This window comes from Delphinapterus leucas, chromosome 2 (assembly GCF_059928025.1).
Source record: "Delphinapterus leucas isolate spDelLeu-1000000601 "Yukka" chromosome 2, BTC_Dleu_Yukka2, whole genome shotgun sequence".
Lineage (NCBI taxonomy): Eukaryota > Metazoa > Chordata > Mammalia > Artiodactyla > Monodontidae > Delphinapterus > Delphinapterus leucas.
Window position 1 is genome coordinate 117,770,347 of NC_143130.1, and position 22,154 is coordinate 117,792,500.

Genomic DNA, 22,154 nt, shown 5'->3' on the forward strand with positions numbered 1-22,154 from the left:
GTTAGGAAGAGGCTGAGTCTGAGGTACCTGAGGGACATTTAAGTGGAGGTGTCCAGGGGGCAGTTGGGCATGAGGGTCTGGAACTTCAGAGAAGCCTGAACAGGAGCTAGAGGCATGTGAATTTTCAATCAGCATTGGTAATTGAAGCCATGACTGCAGACGGGGTCAGCCAGGGAAAGCAGCCAGCGTGGGGAAAGCAGAGCACAGAATAAACCCAGCAACGCTGCATTTAGGGGACGAGAGTCCAAAGGGAGCCAATAAAGGGCACTCAGAAGGAACTAACGGATTTGACAGCGAGGAGGATTAGACAAATGGGCAAAGCCAAGGGAGGAAGGGACAGCCAGTAAATCAGATGGCTCGGGGAGGACAGGGAAAGGAGGAAAGGAAGTGCCAGTTTGTTTTGTCCACATGGGGTTCAACTGATGATTCATTCACTGTGGAGTGATAAGGGCAGAAACCAGATTAGAGGGGAAATGGGAGGTAAGAAAAGAAGAGAGCTGATCAGCCTTATCTTTGCAGGAAGTGGGGGGAGGGGGATGATAACAAGAGTTTTTTGTTTGGTTTGATTTTCAGATGGGGAAAGTGTGAGCAAGTTTATGAGCTTAGAGTAAAAATACTGGTGCAAATGGTGGGATGGGGAGGCCAGATCTAAAGCCTTAATAAACAGGAATCGGTAGCTCTTTTCCTAAGAGGGGAAGGATAAGAAGATGGGAGCCAGATGGACACAAGCATGGAAGAGTAAGTTAAGGCAGTCCCTACTTTACAGCCTCAGTCTCCGTAAGGAAGTAAGGCCTTCTGTTGAGAGTGAGCAAGATGTTGACGTGGACAGTTGGAAAAGGAAAAGGGGGAGTGGGAGAGACTGCCTAAAGCTGGGTAGGGATCATCAGGCAGAAAAAGCTTATCAATTTCACCAGCAATCCACAGGACCCATGTATGGAACTGGAGAGGATGAATTAGGAGGCTTGCTCCAGGGTGGAGTCTTGCTGGCTGAGCACAAGGGAGAGACAAGGAAGCAAGAAGGTTGGTGGGAAGAGAATCATTGAAATAACAGCTGTGAGAATTGGATCAGAGATGGAAGTAAATGCAGAAAAGTAAAAATGGAATCGTCAAGAGCTGTGCAAGGGCTTCCCTGGTGGCACAGTGGTTAAGAATCCGCCTGCCAATGCAGGGGACACGGGTTCGAGCCCTGGTCCTGGAAGATCCTACATGCCATGGAGCAACTAAGCCCGTGCGCCACAACTACTGAGCCTGTGCTCTAGAGCCCGCGAGCCACAACTACTGAGCCCGCGTGCCACAACTACTGAAGCCTGTGCACCTAGAGCCCATGCTTCACAACAAGAGAAGCCACCGCAGTGAGAAGTCCGCACAGCACAATGAAGTGTAGCCCCCGCTTGCCGCAACTAGAGAAAGCCCATGTGCAGCAACAAAGACCCAACGCAGTCAAAAATAAATTAAAAAAAAAAAAAAAAGCTGTGCAAGGTTGGGAACTGCAGGAGTACATGAGTGGGAGAGCTTCTGTCCTGGAGGAGAATAACCACGGATATGCTGCCAAAGCTTGAGATCACAAAGACGGGCCAGTCCAAGACAAGGACGGGCACAGGTTGTGACCATGGGACAGGCAGCCAGAGTGGGGTGGAGAAGTAAGGGACCGTCGTTGCCAATGGTGTTGGCAGGGCTGGCCACATGAAAGTTGAAGTTATCTAGGATGGTGGCAGGACTAAGGGTTGAGAGGAAAAGTCCGCAGACCAAATGTCAAAGTCTTCAGGTAGCACTGAGAAAGCTCCAGAGAGAAGTGGAACGGAGGGGGCAAAGCCCGGTGGCATGTGGTCTTGCTTAGGATGCAGTAATGGGGACAAGAAGAAGGTCAACCTGCCTTGCCCACAGCACCGTGGTGGGAGGAGATGGGCCCTTCCTCAGGGGACAGGGGGTATGCAGAGCATCCACCATGAGGTCAACAGTAGAGGTGACTTTGTTTATATGGGAAAGGAGAGTCTGGCCCAAGAGAGGGTCGGCAGGGAGGGCTCGGTGCAAGGATGTGTCTAGACGAAGGAAATGCCAGAGCAGAATGGGAAGGTGGGACATTGGTACCTTAGGGAGGCAGTGCTAATGACAACATGGGCTAGGCTGACCTCCAGATCTGGCTTCCAGAAACATCACTGTGGACACGGCAGGCCCCAAGTGGTGTCCAGGGCTAAGGGGCGACCACTGACTGCAGTCCAATCAGCAAGCCAGGGCCTTTGCTCATTCGCAGCCTGTCTTTCAATTTCATGTTAGTAAGAAGTCATTTTAGGCCTCAGCAAAGCTCAGTCCTGGGGTAGCAGGTCATGCAGTTGATAAAAGTGACCAATAGCCCGTGCAAACTGCCCACCTCAGGCTCCTGCCCAGACAGGGGAAGGGGAGGGGGAAACATAACAGCTCAGGGCTTCCAGCTTCTGCAAAGAGGAGTCCTAGGTAAAAAGTGAATGGCACAATTAGGTCTAAGTGTGAAAGAAAACAATGTACACTGCAGCATCTTTACAAGAAACACACACATACACGCATCCATGCACAACCACGTAGCTGTATTCATGAGTAAGATCAACGCCTGACTGACATATAATGAAAGTAACTTAATTCAACCAGCATTTATTAAAGATCTAGTCCCTTCCTATCTATTTAGATTTGTATGAAAGTGAATAGTTCTTAGTTGAATGTGACAAATGAACATCTGTATTTGCAAATTTTTGTATGTGTTTTGTACCACAAGAAACATTTGCTAACTAGCTAGCTCTCCTTCCCAGCAGAGTTTCAGAGCTCGTCTTCCTAACTGCCCAACTTCTCTGCGATTCTCTCACTCTGTGCTCCTGAGTGGCCCCTACACTGCTCTGCCGATACTCTGAGACCCTCACATTTACCCCCAGCCTCCAAAGGGTTCTCTCTAATCTGTAAAGCCGCTCCCTCTGCTTAGACTGAATGTCACCCTTTGTCCAGCTCCTCAAGAATCTCCTCTCTCTCCCCCCATACTTCCCTGCAGCCTCAATACATTCTCAGCCAACCTTTCTGCTCCTACTTTACCCTTCAAATCCTTTTTGAAATGAAAATATAAAAAAAATTATCAAACTGTCTTCCTTTTGCCACTAAGCACCTATAGTTGTGGTGATACCCACAGCTGCCACCTCCTCTCCTCCAGGACCTTAGCACCTAGTCCCAGCCACTTCAAAACACATGAAGTCTGGGTTCTACCTCAACCCCCTCCTGAAACCATTTACTCAAGTTTACCAGACTCAATGGAGTTTAATCATCTCTCTTCTCACTCAACCTCTCTGCAGCATTTGACACTGTTGAACATTTCCAGCTTCTAAAAATTCTCCATAGTCTTGGTTTCTACCACCCCACACTATCCAACCCTCACTTGGAGTTCTCACTACTCCTTTGATTCAACCCGTTTTTCTTCCCCATCCGTAAGGACTGGCTGGCCCCTCTAGCTCTCTCCACTCATGCCTGCTTCCTTCTCCACTCATGCATGCAAACTTCCCTTTGGATTCCAAATTTCACCTCGAGTCTTTTTTCTAACTGCTGGCAGAATATGTCTAAATATAATTAAAATAAGAATAAAGGGGGCTTCCCTGGTGGCGCAGTGGTTGAGAGTCCGCCTGCCGATGCAGGGGACACGGGTTCGTGCCCCGGTCCGGGAAGATCCCACATGCCGTGGAGTGGCTGGGCCCGTGAGCCATGCCGCTGAGCCTGCGCGTCCGGAGCCTGTGGTCCGCAACGGGAGAGGCCACAACAGTGAGAGGCCCGCGTACTGCAAAAAAAATAAAAAGAATAAAAGTTATTTTTACATAATTTGTCCTTCCCAGCTTTCAAATTTCAAAGTGCTCTCACATCCATTATCTCATGTCCTCAGAAATGAGAGCAAGTACAATCCCTATTTAATAATTATGGACACTGGAGTTCAGACATATTCAAGTCCAAACTAATCTTGCACCCAAAACTCACTTTTCTTATCTCTATTAATGGTGAAAAGTACTTTGAACTCCAGGCCAGAAACCATGTACCAGTTTTAATTCTCTTGTCTTCTCCCCACTCCTGATTTCCCTCCCTAAATGATAATGGATTCATTCTCCCAAGTATCTTAGATTTGCCTCCTTTGGTAAGATCTGCCCATAATCTCACTCTGTTTTTTTTTTAAATTTATTTATTTTATTTATTACTTATTTTTGGCTGCATTGGGTCTTCATTGCTGCATGCGAGTTTTCTCTAGTTGCAGCAAGCGGGGGCTACTCTTCATTGCAGTGCTCAGCCTTCTTATTGCGGTGGCTTCTCTTGTTGAGGAGCACAAGCTCTAGGCGCACGGGCTTCAGTAGTTGTGGCACGTGGGCTCAGCAGTTGTGGCTCGCGGGCTGTAGAGCACAGGCTCAGTGGTTGTGGCGCACGGGCTTAGTTGCTCTGCGGCATGTGGGATCCTCCCTGACCAGGGCTTGAACCCCTGTCCCCTGCATTGGCAGGCGGATTCTTAACCAGTGCGCCACCAGGGAAGTCCCCATCATCTCACTCTTATCAAGATAATGAGCTGGCTGTTGTCATCCAAACTTGGCTTATCAGCTACCACTGCCTATTCCTGCTTGAAAACTTTCATCCTGAAAATAGTTGCAGCCTATGAGAAGAGGATGACAGATTTTCAAGAAACTATCCCATGTTGTGTGCATCCTGAAAGTTTTCACTTGAATCGTCTTTTCAGTTAAAATGGCCCAGGAGTTCACCAATCCATTCCCCGACCACCCACAGTATGGCAGCTGTGCCAAGGCTGGGTTACAGAAAGCCCAATGCAACATGGTCGCTGCCCTAAGAGTCTATGGTCTAATGAGAAACATGTCCCCGTGTCCCATGGAAAGAATGTTACAATTAGGTTTAAAACTGCTGTGAGTGCCTCGTTCGCCAGGGGCTGTAGGAGTGGCAGGGCAGGTCACCGAGAGCCACACTTAATGGCAAGGAAAACACGGGATTCATCCTGCCCACTAGGTTCTCATGATATTCCTGCACCAGCAGCCATAGAGGAGACTGCTCATAGAGAAGTCTGAGGCTGAGGGGGCAAGGAGGCTGGGGAAGCAGAGAAGCCTGGGGGGACAGAGGCACATAGGCTGCTGGGAGAAGAAGACGGCAGGGAGCAGTGTCTGGCTGGAAGTGTGGGGTCCTGCAGGTAGATCCAAGTGCAAGAGCTAAAGGTACCCTTTCAGCTACCCACAGCTGCAAAGCTGCTTGTCTCTTTAGCAAATGAATGTAAACTAGAGGCCCCACTTAAGTCTCACATTAACAGCTCCTACTTCCTCTAACTCAGTCTGCTTTCCGAGTACAAATACAAGAGTGATTTCATGTTTAGTTTCCTTTATGTTGCAAATAAATAGCTGGCCTTGTCTGTGGTGTCATTCTTTGTAGCCTTTTTAATAACCTCTATAGAAATATAGAAATATAATTTATCTTAAAACTTTGCTGTGGGGACTCTATTGGTGGTCCAGTGGTTAAGAATCCGCCTTCCAATGCAGGGAACGCAGGTTCGATCCCTGGTCAGGGAACTAAGATCCCACATGCCGCGGGGCAACTAAACCTGCGTGCCACAACTATTGAGCTCGCGCACCTCAACAAGAGAGCCTGCCTGCGGCAAAATACAGAGCCCACGCACTCCGGAACCCGCGGGCCACAACTACAGATCCCACACACCCTGGAGCCTGTGCACCACAACTAGAGAGAGAAAACCTGCACGCCGCAACTAGAGAGAAACCCGAGCAGACTGCACACCGTAATGAAAAAGATCCCGCATGCCTCAACAAAGATCCCGTGTGCTGCCAACTGGGACCCAACGCAGCCAAAAAAACCAATATGGAAAATAAATAAATATTTTTTTAAAGCCCCAAACTTTGCTGTGAAAAGTGAATCATTCTGGCAGGTGATCATCAGTTTTAGGGTGCTGAACTTTTCAAGTCTAAAATTCATATGCAAGAGATTTGGCTACTTTAGGGAGATATTTGAACTGATCAGCAGTTCACCTATGAGGCAGAATTCTACAAAATAATCATTTGGTAAGGTAAAATAACCTCCCTTGTATGACTTTGAAAATTATGCCAAATAAGTTTTGAACTCTGCTATTTATTCTAGACATAATTAAGTCAACTTAAGGTTCTGGAAGAGCTCATCCAAAACTTAAGGTGGAGGTGGTTTCCAACTATGTGCTTAAATTGCACATCTACTCATTAAAACTAATTAGTGTTTTCTGTCATTAATGCTAGAACTCTATGCTTCCTACTGCTGAATTCCAATCCCATCTGGAACATATATCACACAGGCCAGGGATTCAGGAGCAGCTGCCCTGAATGCCCTTACATGTTATCTCATTATCTCACTATAATTTTATAAATTATATATATAATAAAAGCTGGATTGATTACATGACATTGCCTTAACAAGTTCTAGGAATTGGTGTCTCTGATACTCTCCTAAAACAAATCTTTATGCTGGCCCAGTACTAATACTGAAATTCAACCAGTGTCAACACACTCTGAAGACCTGTCAGAATTCTCTCAAAGTCTTTAGATAGGGCTTCCCTGGTGGCGCAGTGGTTGAGAGTCCGCCTGCCGATGCAGGGGACACAGGTTCGTGCCCCGGTCTGGGAAGATCCCACATGCTGCGGAGCGGCTAACCCCGTGAGCCATGGCCGCTGAGCCTGCGCGTCCGGAGCCTGTGCTCCGCAACGGGAGAGGCCACAACAGTGAGAGGCCCGTGTACCGCAAAAAAAAAAAAAAAGTCTTTAGATAAGCAGAGTAAGACAAGAAAAAAAAAATCAATCAATCTATCTTTCTCCCAAAATTCAAAAATAAGAAAGGCTTCAGAAGCCACTCTGGAGCATAGTATGGAGATTCCTTAAAAAACTAAAAATAGGACCCCCCTGGTGGTCCAGTGGTTAAGCCTCTGCACTTCCACTGCAGGGGGCACGGGAAGTTCCACATGCTGCCACAGTGTGGCCAAAAAACCCCACTAAAAATAGAGCACCACATGATCTAGCAATCCCACTCCTGGGCATATATCCAGAGAAAACCATAATTTGAAAGGATTCATGCACCCCAATGTTAATTGCAGCACTATTTACAATAGCCAGGACATGAAAGCAACCTAAATGTGCATTGATAGATGAATAGATCAAGAAAATGTGGTACATATATACAATGGAATATTACTCAGCCATAAAACGAACAAAATAATGCCATTTGCAGCGACATGGATGGACCTAGAGTCATACTGAGTGAAGTAAGTCAGACAGAGAAAGACAAATATCATATGATAACGCTTATATGTGGACTCTAAAAAAATGGTACAAATGAACCTATTAACAAAACAGAAATGGAGTCAAGATGTAGAAAACAAACTTATGGTTACCAAGGGGGGAAATGGGGGGAGGGATAAATTGGGAGATTGTGATTGACATATACACACTACTATATATAAAATATATAACTAATAAGAACCTACTGAATAACACAGGGAACTCTATTCAGTACTCTGTAAGGACCTATATGGTAATAGAATCTAAAAAAGAGTGGATATATGTATATGTATAACTGACTCACTTTGCTGTACAGCAGAAACTAACACAACATTGTAAATCAACTATACTCCAATAAAAAATTAACTATATAAAAGAAATAAAAATGGGAGCTAAACAGACCCTCATCTAAAAAGATGCAAGTGAAAGATGTTCAACATCATTACACATTAGGGAAATGCAAATTAAAACCACAATGAGATACTACTACACACCGTTTAGAATGACTAAAATTGAAAAGGTTGACCATACCAAGTGTTGGCAAGGATATAAATGCCATCCCCATACATTGATGATGAAAATGTAAAATTATATAACTACTTAGGAAAACATTTTGGCAGTGTCTTAAAAAGTTAAACAATCACCTACCGTATGATTCAGTCATTTTATTCTTAGGTATTTTCCCAAGAGAAATGAAAGCATATGTCCACACAAAGACTTTTACAGGTGCTTTATTTGTAATAGCCCCAAACTGCAAACAACCCAAATGTCTGTCGATAGGTGAGTGGAAAAACAAACTGTGGTTTATCCATAGTAGATAGAAATGAAAAGGCCGTGAGTCTCCTTAACTCTCCCATCACCACCATGGAGAATATCTCAGCTGGTCCTTTGACCCATTACCACTGAGGTACCCCAAGAGGCAGGGGAGTGAGTCTTCCCCTGAGGCTGGGGGCTGGGTACAGGCTGAAGGGACCAGCCAGAACAGGCACAACATTTATTTGAAACATCATTCTAAATTGGCATTCTACTCCAGAAATATATATCTGCACTTGTTCCCCCCCCACCCCGCCACAAATCTCCCCAATGAATCCAATGTTTCAGGAAGATAGGAATTGTACCTATAGTGGCTTCAAGTATCCCCAGCACACACACCAACTGAGATCCAAGTTTGAAAACCTGGCCACAGGCCTCTCCCACCTTACCTTCAACTCAGATTTGATTATCAAAGTCTGGCAATTCCAGAATTCCAGGATCTGCAGGCTTCAATTAACAACTTACACCATCTCCTAAACACATGGCTGGCCTCTTCTTTCTGCTCAGAAAGCATAGGAGGCCCCTATTTCCTTCTGCATTTGATATTGGCTCCTTTGCCTTGCTTTCCAGAATCTCCACAGCTGGACTGCACCCTCCTGGTTACTGTAGTCTCCACACCTGCTGGTGGCCTCACCCTCACAAATGGCCTCTCCATTCACAAACACTTCATGCTCGCTCCCACCTTTATGCCTGGAATTTCTTTCCCACTGGCCTCTATAAATATCCAAATCATGTTTTTCCAGCCCCAGCTTAAGTTTTCCTTCGCAAATATAATGATCCCCTGCTCTTTCAAAATGCAGTAACAGCTGCAGTCTGTGCCAGCCATTGGGCTCATCACATGACTTTTTTTTTCTTTTATTTAATTTATGGCTGCGTTGGATCTTGTTTGCTGTCGCGGGCTTTCTCCAGTTGTGGCGAGTGGGGGCTACTCTTCGTTGCGGTGTGAGGGCTTCTCATTGCAGTGGCTTCTCTTGTTGCAGAGCACGGGCTCTAGGCGCACAGCCTTCAATAGTTGCGGCACACGGGCTCAGTAGTTGTGGCTCACAGGCTCTACAGCGCAGGCTCAGTAGTTGCGGCGCACGGGCTTAGTTGCTCTGGGGCATGTGGGATCTTCCCGGACCAGGGCTCAAACCTGTGTCCCCTGCATTGGCAGGTGGATTCTTAACCACTGTGCCACCAGGGAAGTCCCATCACATGATTTTTTCTCACATTTTGGGTAATGTCTTCACTCTGGTCCTTAAGTGCCCTCCCTAAACCATCCCAGTAGCCCCTTTCCTCCTCCCACTCCCCCAAAATCAATACCAAGTCCTTGCCTCTCCAGGCCTTCCAGAGGCAGTAATCCTGGCCCTGAACCCCACCCCCATCCTGCTTTCATTTCACTTCTCCCTGGTGCCCACCTGTTGCTACTGCCAGGTGCCAAGAGGTTCTGCCCCCAGGCTGGGCACCCTCACATAGCCTCCTCATGGTGGGCTCTGGGTTCCAGCCTTCCCAGGCAGATGGAACATTCGTTACCACATTTCTGAATCCTCTACAGCTTAACCAAATAAATTAAACTTACGCTAAATCCAGATGTGTGAATGATGGTGACTCAAATATGGGCATGTGGGGCCTCCATTAAGAGTGCATGGTCAACTGGAGAAGACAGTCTGGAAGAGGCAGTGCTTTTCCTGCCTGGGATGTGAGGCTGTCAGGAAGGCAGAAGAGGTGATATTCAACCTGGGCCTCAAAGTGTGTGTCTGATTCCCCAGTTAGTAATGGGGAGGAGGGTGACATGTGGAGACTTTCCAGACAGGAAACTGCCTGAGCCAAAGGCACTAAGGACATGAAAGGCTGCAGTCTCTTCAGAATACCAAGTACACCAATGCTGTTAAAGACGGAGTTTTTACCAAATTTTTCCAATTATGAAATGTTTTCCCAATTTTAGATAAAAGAAGAAAACATTTTACAGGACAGAACTTGGGCTTGTTCTCATGCAGATCCTTACTGAGGGTACACCTTACCCTTTGAAAGTAAATCCTTTTTGTAAATAACCCGAGGTCAGTTTCAATCAGAGGATAACCCAGTGACTCATGTGGATTATCAAACTGGTTCATGCTCTATGGAATAAGTAAAAGAAGATGACCAAATGAGTTATCTTTCATGCTGTGCAGAATGAGTAAAAAAGTAATGAAACTGGAAGATGGTGGTGTGGGAAGACGCTGAGTTAGCGTCTCCCCGTAACTAGGGCTCCTGCCGGCCACTGGCGGGGAACCCTGATGCCCAAGGAGAAAGGAGGAACCCCCAAGTGAACCAGTAGGATATGCGGGAACTGAGTGGGGAGGAGAAGTGGAGGCCAGAGAGGATCAGTGCCCCTGAGCCTGGGGGAAGGTCAGGAAAGGCAGGTGGGAGGGGCCCTCCGGAGGAGCTGGAGAGGAGTTGGGGGGGATTGCCCCACCCACTCGGGCCCAGTGAGCCTGCTGAGCTCCCAGGCAGGTCCTCTGCCCTCCAAAGCCCCCTCCAGGCCATGTGGGTCCTGAGGGCATAGGAGGGAAACCAGGGAGACAGCAGGGGCCCTCTGGGAGGATGGGGTGGGGTGGGGGGAAATTTGCCTCACCCACTCAAGCCCAGGAAGCCTGCTGGGCTCCCAGCTGAGGACCCCACCCTCTGAGACCAGGGATGGGGGACACGCCTGGGCCCCTTCTGTTCAGTTGAGCCTAAGCACCACCCCCCACACCCCCAGGGCCTTTTCCAGCCCTGTGGGTCCTGAGCATTGGCCCTGCCCACTACCCAAACCTCACCCTTGCTTAGGCCCCACCCCCCACAGCCAAGGCCCTTCCTTCCCCTTTTTTGTTTTTGCTTTTAGCTCCTCCACTTTTTTACTATTGTGGTACTGCTGTACCTTCCAGTTGTTGATTCATCTATATTTTTATTTTTATATTCTTTCTAAATATATGTTAGTTTCCTAGTCTAATTTTATTTTTTACTTTGTTACTGTTCTCTCTCTCTCTCTTTTTTTTTTTTTTTTGCCACCCCACGTGACTTGTGGGATCTTGGCTCACGAACCGGGGGTCAGGCTGAAGCTCCTGTGGTGGGAGTGCCAAGTCCGACCCACTGGACTAACAGAGAACCTCAGACCCCAAGGAATATTCGTCAGAGTGAGTTCTCACGGAGGTCCTCATCTCAGCACCCAGCTCTACCCAACAGCCTACAAACTCCAGTGTTGGAAGGCTCAGGCCAAACAACCAGTAAGACAGGAAAACAATCCCACTCATAAAAATAAATAAATAAATAAGACGGCAAAAAGATATGTCACAGATGAAGGAGCAAGGTAAAAACCTACAAGACCAAATAAATGAACAGAAAATAGGCAATCTACCTGAAAAAGTTTTCAGAGTAATGAGAGTAAAGATGCTCCAGAATCTCAGAAATAGAATGGAGGCACGGATTGAGAAAATATAAGAAATGTTTAACAAAGATATAGAAGAACTAAAGAACAAACAAACAGAGATGAATGCCACAATAACTGAAATGAAAAATACACTAGAAGAAATCAAAAACAGAATAACAGAGGCAGAAGAACGAATAAGTGAACTGGAAGACAAAATGGTGGAAATAACTTCCAAGGAACAGAATAAAGAAAAAAGAATTGAAGACAATCTCAGAGACCACTGGGACAACACTAAACACATCAACATTTGAATAATATGGGTCCCAGAAGAAAAAGAGAAAAAGAAAGGGTCTGAGAAAATATTTGAAGAGATTATAGTTGAAAACTTCCCTAACATGGGAAAAGAAATAATCAAGTGCAGGAAGCTCAGACAGTCCCATACAGGATAAATCCAAGCAGAAACACACCAAGACACATATTAACAAAAATTAAATTCAAAGAAAAATATTAAAAGCAGCAAGGGAAAAACAAAAATTAACATACAGAGGAATTCCCATAAGGTGATCATCTGATTTTTCAGCAGAAACTCTTCAGGCCAGAAGGGAGTGGCAGGATATACTTAAAGTGATGAAAGAGAAAAACCTACAACCAAGATTCCTCTACCCAGCAAGAATCTAATTCAGATTCGATGGAGAAATCAAAAGCTTTTCAGACAAGCAAAAGCTAAGAGAATTCAGCACCACCAAACCAGCTTTACAACAAATGCTAAAGAAACTTCTCTAGGCAGGAAACACAAGAGAAGAAAAAGACCCACAAAAACAAACCCAAAACAATTAAGAAAATAGTAAGAGGAACATACATACCGCTAACAACCTTAATGTAAATGGATTAAATGCCCCAACCAAAAGACACAGACTGGCTGAATGGGTACAAAAACAAGATCCATATATATGCTGTCCACAAGAGACCCACTTCAAACCTAGGGACACATACAGGCTGAAAGTGAAGGGATGTAAAAAGATATTCCATGCAAATGGAAATCAAAAGAAAGCTGGGGAGGGCTTCCCTGGTGGCACAGTGGTTGAGAGTCCGCCTGCCGATGCAGGGGACACAGGTTCCTGCCCTGGTCCGGGAAGATCCCACATGCCGCAGAGCGGCTGGGCCCGTGAGCCATGGCCGCTGAGCCTGTGCGTCTGGAGCCTGTGCTCTGCAACGGGAGAGGACACAACAGTGAGAGGCCCGTGTACTGCAAAAAAAAAGAAAGCTGGGGTAGCAATACTCGTATCAGATAAAACAGACTTTAAAATAAAGACTGTTACAAGAGATAAGGAGGAACATTACATAATGATCAAAGGATCAATCCAAGAAGAAGATATAACAACTGTAAATGTTTATGCACCCAACACAGGAGGACCTCAATACATAAGGCAAATGCTAACAACCATGAAAGGAGAAATCGACAGTAACACAATAATAGTAGGGGACTTTAACACCCCACTTACACCAATGGACAGATCATCCAAACAGAAAATAAATAAGAAAACACAAGCTTTAAATGACACAATAGACCAGAGAGATCTAATTGATATTTATAGAACACTCCACCCTAAAGTGGCAGAATACACTTTCTTCTCAAGTGCACATGGAACATTCTCCAGGATATATCACATCTTGGGTCACAAATCAAGCCTTGGAAAATTTTAAAAAATTGAAATCGTATCAAGCATCTTTCTGACCACAACATTATGAGATTGGAAATCAATTACAGGAAAAAACCTGTAAAAAACACAAATACATGAAGGCTAAACAGTGTGCTACTAAATAACCAAGAGATCACTGAAGAAATCAAAGAAGAAATTAAAAAAACACATAGAAAAAAATGACAATGAAAACACTACGACCCAAAACCTATGGGATGCAGCAAAAGCAGTTCTAAAAAGGATGTTTATAGCCATTCAATCTCACCTCAAGAAACAAGAAAAATCTCAAATAAACAATCTAACCCTACACTTAAAACAACTAGAGAAAGAAGAACAAAGAAAACCCAAAGTCAGTAGAAGGAAAGAAATCATAAAGATCAGAGCTGAAATAAATGAAATAGAAATGAAGAAAACAATAGCAAAGATTAATAAAATTAAAAGCTGGTTCTTTGAGAAGATAAACAAAACTGATAAACCCTTAGCCATACTCATCAAGAAAAAAAAGGGAGAGGATGCAAATCAATAAAATTGGAAATGAAAAAGGAAAACTCACAACTGACAGTGCAGAAATACACAGGATTATATGAGACTACTACAAACAACTATATGCCAATAAAATGGATAACCACAAAGAAATGGACAAAATCTTGGAAAGGTATAATTTTCCAAGACTGAACCAGGAAGAATTAGAAAGTATAAACAGACCTATCACAGGTAATGAAATTGAAACCATTTTTTAAAATCTTCCAGCAAACAAAAGTCCAGGGCCAGATAGCTTCACGGGGGAATTCTATCAAACATTTAGAGAAGAGCTAACACCGATCCTTCTGAAACTCTTCCAAAAAATTGCAGAGGGAGAAACACTCCCAAATGCATTCTACAAAGCCACCATCAACCTGATACCAAAACCAGAAAAAGATATCACAAAAAAAGAAAATTATAGACCAATATCACTGATGAACATAGATGCAAAAATCCTCAACAAAATACTAGCAAACAGAATCCAACAACACATTAAAAGGATCATGCATTATGATCAAATGGGATTTATCCCAGGGATGCAAGGATTCTTCAGTATATGCAAATCAATCAATGTGATACACCACATTAACAAATTAAGGAATAAAAAGCATATGATCATCTCAATAGATGCAGAAAAAGCTTATGACAAAATTCAACACCCATTTATGATAAAAACTCTCCAGAGAATGGGCATAGAGGGAACCTACCTCAACATAATAAAGGCCATATATGACAAACCCACAGCAAGCATCATACTCAATGGTGAAAAACTGAAAGCATTTCCACTAAGATCAGGACCAAGACAAGGATGTCCACTCTCGCCACTATTATTCAACATAGTTTTGGAAGTTCTAGCCACAGCAATCAAAGAAGAAAAAGGAATACAAATTGGAAAAGAAGTAAAACTGTCACTGTTTGCTGATGACATGATACTATACATAGAAAATCCGAAAGATGCCACCAGAAAACTGCTAGAACTAAGCAATGAATTTGGTAAGGTTGCAGGATACAAAATTAATGCAGAGAAATCTCTGAAATTCCTATACACCAACAACAAAAAATCAGAAAGTGCAATTAAAGAAACATCCCCACATACCACTGCAACAAAAAGGATAAAATATCTAGGAATGAACCTGCCTAAGGTGGCGAAAGACTTGTACTCAGAAAACTAAAAAACACTGATGAAACAAATCAAAGATGACATAAACAGGTAGAGACATATACCATGTTCTTGGATTGGAAGAACCAATATTGTGAAAATGACTATACTATGCAAAGCAATCTACAGATTCAATGCAATCCCTATCAAACTACCAATGGAATTCTTCACAGAATTAGAACAAAAAGTTTTACAATTCGTATGGAAACACAAAAGACCCCGAATAGCCAAAGCAATTTTGAGAAAGCAAAACAGAGTTGGAGGAATCAGGCTTCCCGACTTCAAACTATACCACAAAGCTACAGTAACCAAGACAGTATGGTACTGGCACAAAAACAGAAATATAGATCAATGGTACAGGATAGAATGTCCAGAGATAAACCCATAAACATATGGTCACCTAATTTATGACAAAGGAGGCAAGAACATACACTGGAGAAAATACAGTCTCTTCAGTAAGTGGTGCTGGGAAAACTGGACAGCTACATGTAAAAGAATGAAATTAGAACACTACCTAACACCATACACAAAAATAAACTCCAAATGGATTAAAGACCTAAATGTAAGACCAGATACTATAACTCTTAGAGAAAAACATAGGCAAAACACACTTTGACATAAACCACAGCTAGATCTTTTTTGACCCACCTCCTACAGTAATGGAAATAAAAACAAAAATAAACAAATGGGACTTAATTAAACTTAAAAGCTTTTGCACAGCAAAGGAAACCATAAACAAGACAAAAAGACAACCCTCAGAATGGGAGAAAATATTTGCAAATGAAATAACTGACAAAGGATTAACCTCCAAAATATACAAACGGCTCATGGAGTTCAATATCAAAATAACAAACAATCCAGTTAAAAAATGGGCAGAAGACCTAAATAGACATTTCACCAAGGAAGACATACAGATGGCCAAGAGGCACATGAAGAGATGCTCAACATCACTAATTATTAGAGAAATGTAAATCAAAACTACAATGAGGTATCACCTCACGCTGGTCAGAATGACCATTATCAAAAAATCTAGAAACAATAAATTCTGGAAATGGTGTGGTGGAAAGGGAACCCTCCTGCACTGTTGGTGGGAATGTAAATGATACAACCACTATGGAGAACAGTATGGAGGTTCCTTGAAAAACTACAAATAGAACTACCATATGACCCAGCAATCCCACTCCTGGGCATATACCTTGAGAAAACCATAATTCAAAAAGAGTCATGTACCACAGTGTTCATTGAAGCACTATTTACAATAGCCAGGACATGGAAGCAACCTAAATGTCCATCGACAGATGAATGGATAAAGATGTGGCACATATATACAATGGAATATTACTCAGCCATAAAGAGAAATGAAATTGAGTTATTTGTAGTGAGGTGGATGGAATTAGAGTCTGTCATACAGAATGAAGTGTGTCAGAAAGAGAAAAACAAATGCCTTATGCTGACGCATATATATGGAATTAAAAAAAAATGGTACTGATGTACCTAGTTGCAGGGCAGTAATAAAGATGTAGACCTAGAGAATGGTCTTGAGGGCATGGGGTGGGAGGAGGAAGCTGGGCCAAAGTGTGAGTAGCATCGACGTATATACACTAATGAATGTATAATAGCTAGTGAGAAGCAGCTGCATAGCACAGGGAAATCAGCTCGGTGCTTTGTGATGACCTAGAGGGGTGGGATAGGGAGGATGGGAGGGAGACTCAACAGGGAGGGGATATGGGGACATATGTATGCATATGGCTGATTCACTTTGGTGTACAACAGAAACTAACACAGTATTGTGAAGCAATTATACTCCAGTAAAGATATATTAAAAAGAAAAAAAGATTAAATGGCAGGTATTCCTAGGGCAACTGCCAGCAGAAGGATAGAAGAAAAATCATGAGTCAAATTCTAAGAAAGGTCCTAAGAACCTGAATCCTTATAACTACGTGCACATACCCCATACTAGCATTCCAATATGGGGATTCTGAACCAGAAAACAAAATGAGAAACGGTCAGTAAAAATTTTTTTAAAAGTAATGAAACTGATCTTGACCCATAAAGGGACTCAGAAGGCAATTTTAAAAGTTAGTGACCAAGCTGGAAATATAGGAATTATCCTAGACTACTCCTTTAGCCCCTACCTTCACCTTAAATTACTGGCCAAGATCTGTAATCATTTGCCCAACCACTGAATGACTCCCTTGTCCTGGCCATCTCCCTCCTTTCCTTCCCAGTCCCTACCTTAGGTTAACCATTGATTCTGACCTGGATGGACCAAACGTGCAGCATGACTGACAGGTTTTTTGATTGGGAGGAGGATGGGGGAAACCAAGCTGTCATTTTCTATCTTGAAGAAAAATGTTCAGTTGTTATGTTCCCGGAGAACACATGGAACTGTGGGCTAGATTTCACCATGTACATGTACGGTTCACCAATTGGATAGTTATCACGTTTCTGAGAGTTATAGAAGTGTATAAGATACATACTACTATATATAAAACAGATCACCAAGCTCCTATTGTATAGCACAGTTCAATATATATATTGAATTATATATAGTTCAATATATTGAACTATATTCAATACCTTCTAATAGCCTACAATGGAAAACAATCTGAAAAAGAATTTTACATATATATATATATATATATATATATATATGTGAACTGAATCACTGTGCTGTACACCTGAAACTAACACAACATTGTAAATCAACTATACTTCAATTAAAAAAAAAAGTACTTCAGGTGCCTCTAGGAATGCAGGGAGGAGGGTGCATATTCCCTCGGTTACCCCCCCCATTTGTGCAGATAAGTAGTATTAGCCTCATACCCCATCTTCCTGTCTTGCCCCCAAATCCAGTCCTTCCTCACTACTGCCAGAGTCAACTTGCCAAGAATCTTTCCACAACTTTTCATCACCTCAGCATGGGGGGCAGAGTTCTGCACACTTCTGCTCTGCCCTCTCTCCCCCAAGCATGCTGAGCTATTCCTTCTCTCTGTGGCACACTCTTTCTCACTCCCATGCCTACATAAAAGAACTTTTTTTTTTTTTTTGCGGTACGCGGGCCTCTCACTGCTGTGGCCTCTCCCGTTGCGGAGCACAGGCTCCGGACGCGCAGGCTCAGCGGCCATGGCTCACGGGCCTAGCTGCTCCGCGGCATGTGGGATCCTCCCGGACCAGGGCACGAACCCGCATCCCCTGCCTCGGCAGGCGGAATCTCAACCACTGCGCCACCAGGAAAGCCCATAAGAGAACTTTTATTCCCTGTACCAGGAAGCACCTGAGTCCCCACTCCTGCCCCTCCTGGCGAACTCCAGCTCACCGTTCAAGGACCAGCTCCACGGCTTCCTCCTGCAGGTGCCCTCACTGTCTCCTTTAGACCCCCAGCAGCGCTCCCTCCCTCCCCCCATAAGGACCCAGCACCTCACACCCCCTCCCCTAGAGCACCTTCTACCTGCATTGTCACTGTCACTGCACTGTAACTGTCGCCCCACCATTCAGTGAGCTCCTGGAGGACCAGCCCTAGGCCTCTTCATCTTTATGTCTCTAGCAGTGCTTGAGACAAAATAGATTCTCAACAAATGTTTGTCAAAAGAATAAATAAAAGAATGAAGAGCTGCGAGAACATTTTAGCAACAAAAGCATCAGAAAAATAAGCACACAGTTTTGCAAAGTCACTGCTATTAAGAATAAAATTAATTTTTAAAAGTTATTTTTAGGGAATTCCCTGGTGGTCCAGTGGTTTGGACTCTGCACTTTCACTGCCGAGGGCCCGGGTTCAATCCCTGGTCGGGGAACTAAGGTCCTGCAAGCTGCATGGTGTGGCATGGCCAAAAAAAAAAGTTTAAAAAAATTATTTTAAAAAATAGAGGCGGGGCTTCCCTGGTGGCGCAGTGGTTGAGAATCCGCCTGCCAGTGCAGGGGACACGGGTTCGATCTCTCGTCCAGGAGGATCCCACATGCCGTGGAGCAAATAAGCCCATGTGCCACAACTACTGAGCCTGTGCTCTAGAGCCCATGAGCCACAACTACTGAGCCCATGTGCCGCAACTACTGAAGCCCGCATGCCTAGACCCCGTGCTCCACAGCAAGAGAAGCCGCTGCAATGAGAAGCCCACACACCCAACGAAGAGTAGCCCCCGCTCACTGCAACTAGAGAAAGCCCGTGCACAGCAACAAAGACCCAACACAGCCAAAAATAAGTAAATAAAATAAATTAATTTATTTTAAAAAATATAGTGGCATGTTATAATTACATTGGATGTTGCAGGAGGAAAGTCATGTTTTGATTTTATTTTTAATACAAAGGTTTCAGTGATATCATCTCCTGATGTTGAAAGATATTTAAAATGTGTCATACTTAAACACCTAATAGCCATGACTAACTAAGACAGAAATGATCACCTTCCTCTTCTTGTTCCAGCCTGAAGTAAAGATAGAAATCAGAAGGTATAAAAATTTGATGACTAGCAAAAAAAAGCAAATGTCTGACGTACTGATATCATTCTAAGTACTTAATAAGAGATACATCAAACCAACAAACTAGAAGACTTTTGCCTTCTCTGTCGGCTTTTTCCTTCCTCCTTCTCAGGTCAGCCCAGCTAAGAGTTCATTCGAGGGACTTCCCTGGTGGTGCAGTGGTTAAGAATCCGCCTGCCAATGCAGGGGACACGGGTTCGAGCCCTGGTCTGGGAAGATCCCACATGCCACGGAGCAACTAAGCCCGTGCACCACAACTACTGAGCCCGAGTGCCACAACTACTGAAGCCCGAGCGCCTAGAGCCCGTGCTCCACAGCAAGAGAAGCCACAGCAATGAGAAGCTGCACACTGCAACGAAGAGTAGCCCCTGCTCGCCACAACTAGAGAAAGCCGGCGTGCAGCCATGAAGACCCAACACAGCCAAAAATAAATAATAAATAAATAAATTTATTAAAAAACAAAACAAAAAAAAAGTTCATTCGATGAACATCGTCAATGTGCTGCACAGGCCCTGTGAGTGCTACCCCCACCCCATGCCCTGACCCTGAGGAGTACTCACTCCAGTCTGAGAGACATCCCCTGGATGTAACTGTAACTGCTCTGATAAAAGGCCCAGGCAGGAGGCACCCAGCCCAGTGAGGAACACCACCCATTCCCCAAGGAGCTCAGGCTGCCCTTGACTTTCATTACTTATTACTTCCACAGAACTTGCACTTTTCAAACTTACATCGATGCCCCCAAACAACCCTTCATGAACAGAATTCAGCTCTCTTCCTCAACTTGACCAACTTTCTATCCTGGTACTTCCCATTCCAACCAAGAGAATCTTGGCATTTTCCTAGGCATGATTTGTTCATTCCCAACTTAGAGCCTCCATGAATGCCATCCTCTAGAAATCTTTTCCCTCAGGCAATCCAATGTATTCTCTTCCTATCAGTCAGTGGTTCTCCTCTAGGGGTGATTTTGCCACCCAGGGAATATTTGGCAATATCTGGATACATTTTCGTTTTCAGAACCAAGGGTTGCTATATGTGGAATCTAGAAAAATGGTACAGATGAACCGGTTTGCAAGGCAGAAATAGAGACACAGATGTAGAGAACAAACATATGAACACAAAGTGGGGAAAACGGGGTGTGGGGAGGGATGAACTGGGAGATTGGGATTGACATATATACATGTATATGTATATAATATGTATAAAATAGATAACTAATAAGAACCTGCTGTATAAAAAAATAAATTAATTAAAATACAAAAGAACAAACAAAAAAAACCTAAGAGTTGCTACTGGCATCTAATGGGTAGAGTCCAGGGACGCTGCTAAATATCCTATAATGCATAGGACAGCCCCCAACACAAAGAATTACCTGGCCCCAAAAGGTCAACAGTATACCCAGACTGAGAAACTCTGCTTTAAGTTGAGCTTTAAATTCATCTATTTGGATTAGGGAAATGTTCGGCAGCACATATACTAAATTTGGATTAGGAAATATTCCTGAAATTAACCATACCCGACTCTGAACATGCCCTTGCTTTGCATTACCCCAAAATGTACAGAGTGCTCTATGGTAACTTGAATGTGAGGTTAAGAATCATAGAGTAAAACAGAAACTAACACACCATTTTAAAGCAATTATACTCAAAAAAAAAAAAATGCTTCAATGAATTCTTTTGTAATACCAATGAAATCTTTTGTAACGCAAAGACTTAGTAAACTTTTATCAATTTTTAAATAAAAAAAAAAAGAATCATAGAGTATCCAGACAGAACAGGACTTCAAAACTCTTATATTCTAACCACTTCCTTGTTAACATTGCTTTGTAAACATCTGTTGCATGTGAAAATGTTGTCTTTCTTCAACTAGATTATAAGCAATTCCATTAAATCCTTTTATGTCTGTGCACTCTGCAAACATTTATTGAGCACCTACTATATACCAAGCACTATTCTAGGCACTGGGGACACAGTGATAATTAGACATTATCTCTGCTCTTATGGATATTAATTTTAGTGGGATAGACATATTTTTTAATTATGTAACTTCCATGGTGATAAGTGCTCTAATGGGAAGAACATGGTTTACCTGATAACAGGAGCTCCTCAACCTGATCTGTGACATCAGACAGGGCTTCCCTGAGGATGGGACATTTAAGCACCTATCAGACATTCAGTCAGTATTTGTTGAATAAATAGAAGTGAAGCATGAAAGATAAATAGAAGTTATTCAGGGACTTGCCTGGCGTTCCAGTGGTTAAGACTCCATGCTTCCACTGCAAGGGGCACAGTTTCGACCCCTGGTCAAGGAACTAAAATCCCTCATGCTGAGCAGTGCAGCCAAAAAAAAATAATAGAAGTTATCCAGGTAAAGTAGGCAGAGGTGAGAGGGGGACAGCAGGGGAGCTGAGTGGCCATGGTGGGTTTGAGGTGCCAATGAGACATCAAGATAGAGAAACCAGGTGGTGCATTGAATGTATGTGTCTGGAGCCCAGAAAGAAAGGCTGGGACCACAGCCAGGGGGCCTCCAACTCCAACACGTAAGTCAGGAAGAGGAGGAAAAACCATTGAAAGACTAATAAGGGGAGGCCAGAGACACAGGCAGAAAATGAGGAAAGGATATGTCACAGAAGAAAGCTTTTCAAGAAGAAGCCAGTCAGTTTCCAAGACTGACCAGGAGGCCCATCCTCTTGCCGCCCACATCTCCTCAGTGCTGGGAAGTGAGCAGCCTGGACTGACTACACAAGCTTCCTATAGGACAAACAAACTACTGTTTTTTTCATTTTGAATTAGTATAAAACCTTTCTTCCTAACGAATTTTCTACTT

The 22,154-nt window shown here is 43.7% G+C and overlaps 1 protein-coding gene across 1 annotated transcript in view; it reads right to left on the reverse strand.

Moving 5' to 3' along the window:
- Window positions 1-2,544: 2,544 nt before the first annotated feature.
- EAPP (E2F associated phosphoprotein) overlaps window positions 2,545-22,154 on the reverse strand; it is a 58,833-nt gene continuing 39,223 nt past the window's right edge. Inside the window, exon 6 of the mRNA XM_089906057.1 lies at window positions 2,545-3,784. Coding sequence (XP_089762183.1) covers window positions 3,580-3,784 — 205 coding nt within the window. The 3' untranslated portion in view covers window positions 2,545-3,579. The remainder of the gene's footprint in view (window positions 3,785-22,154) is intronic.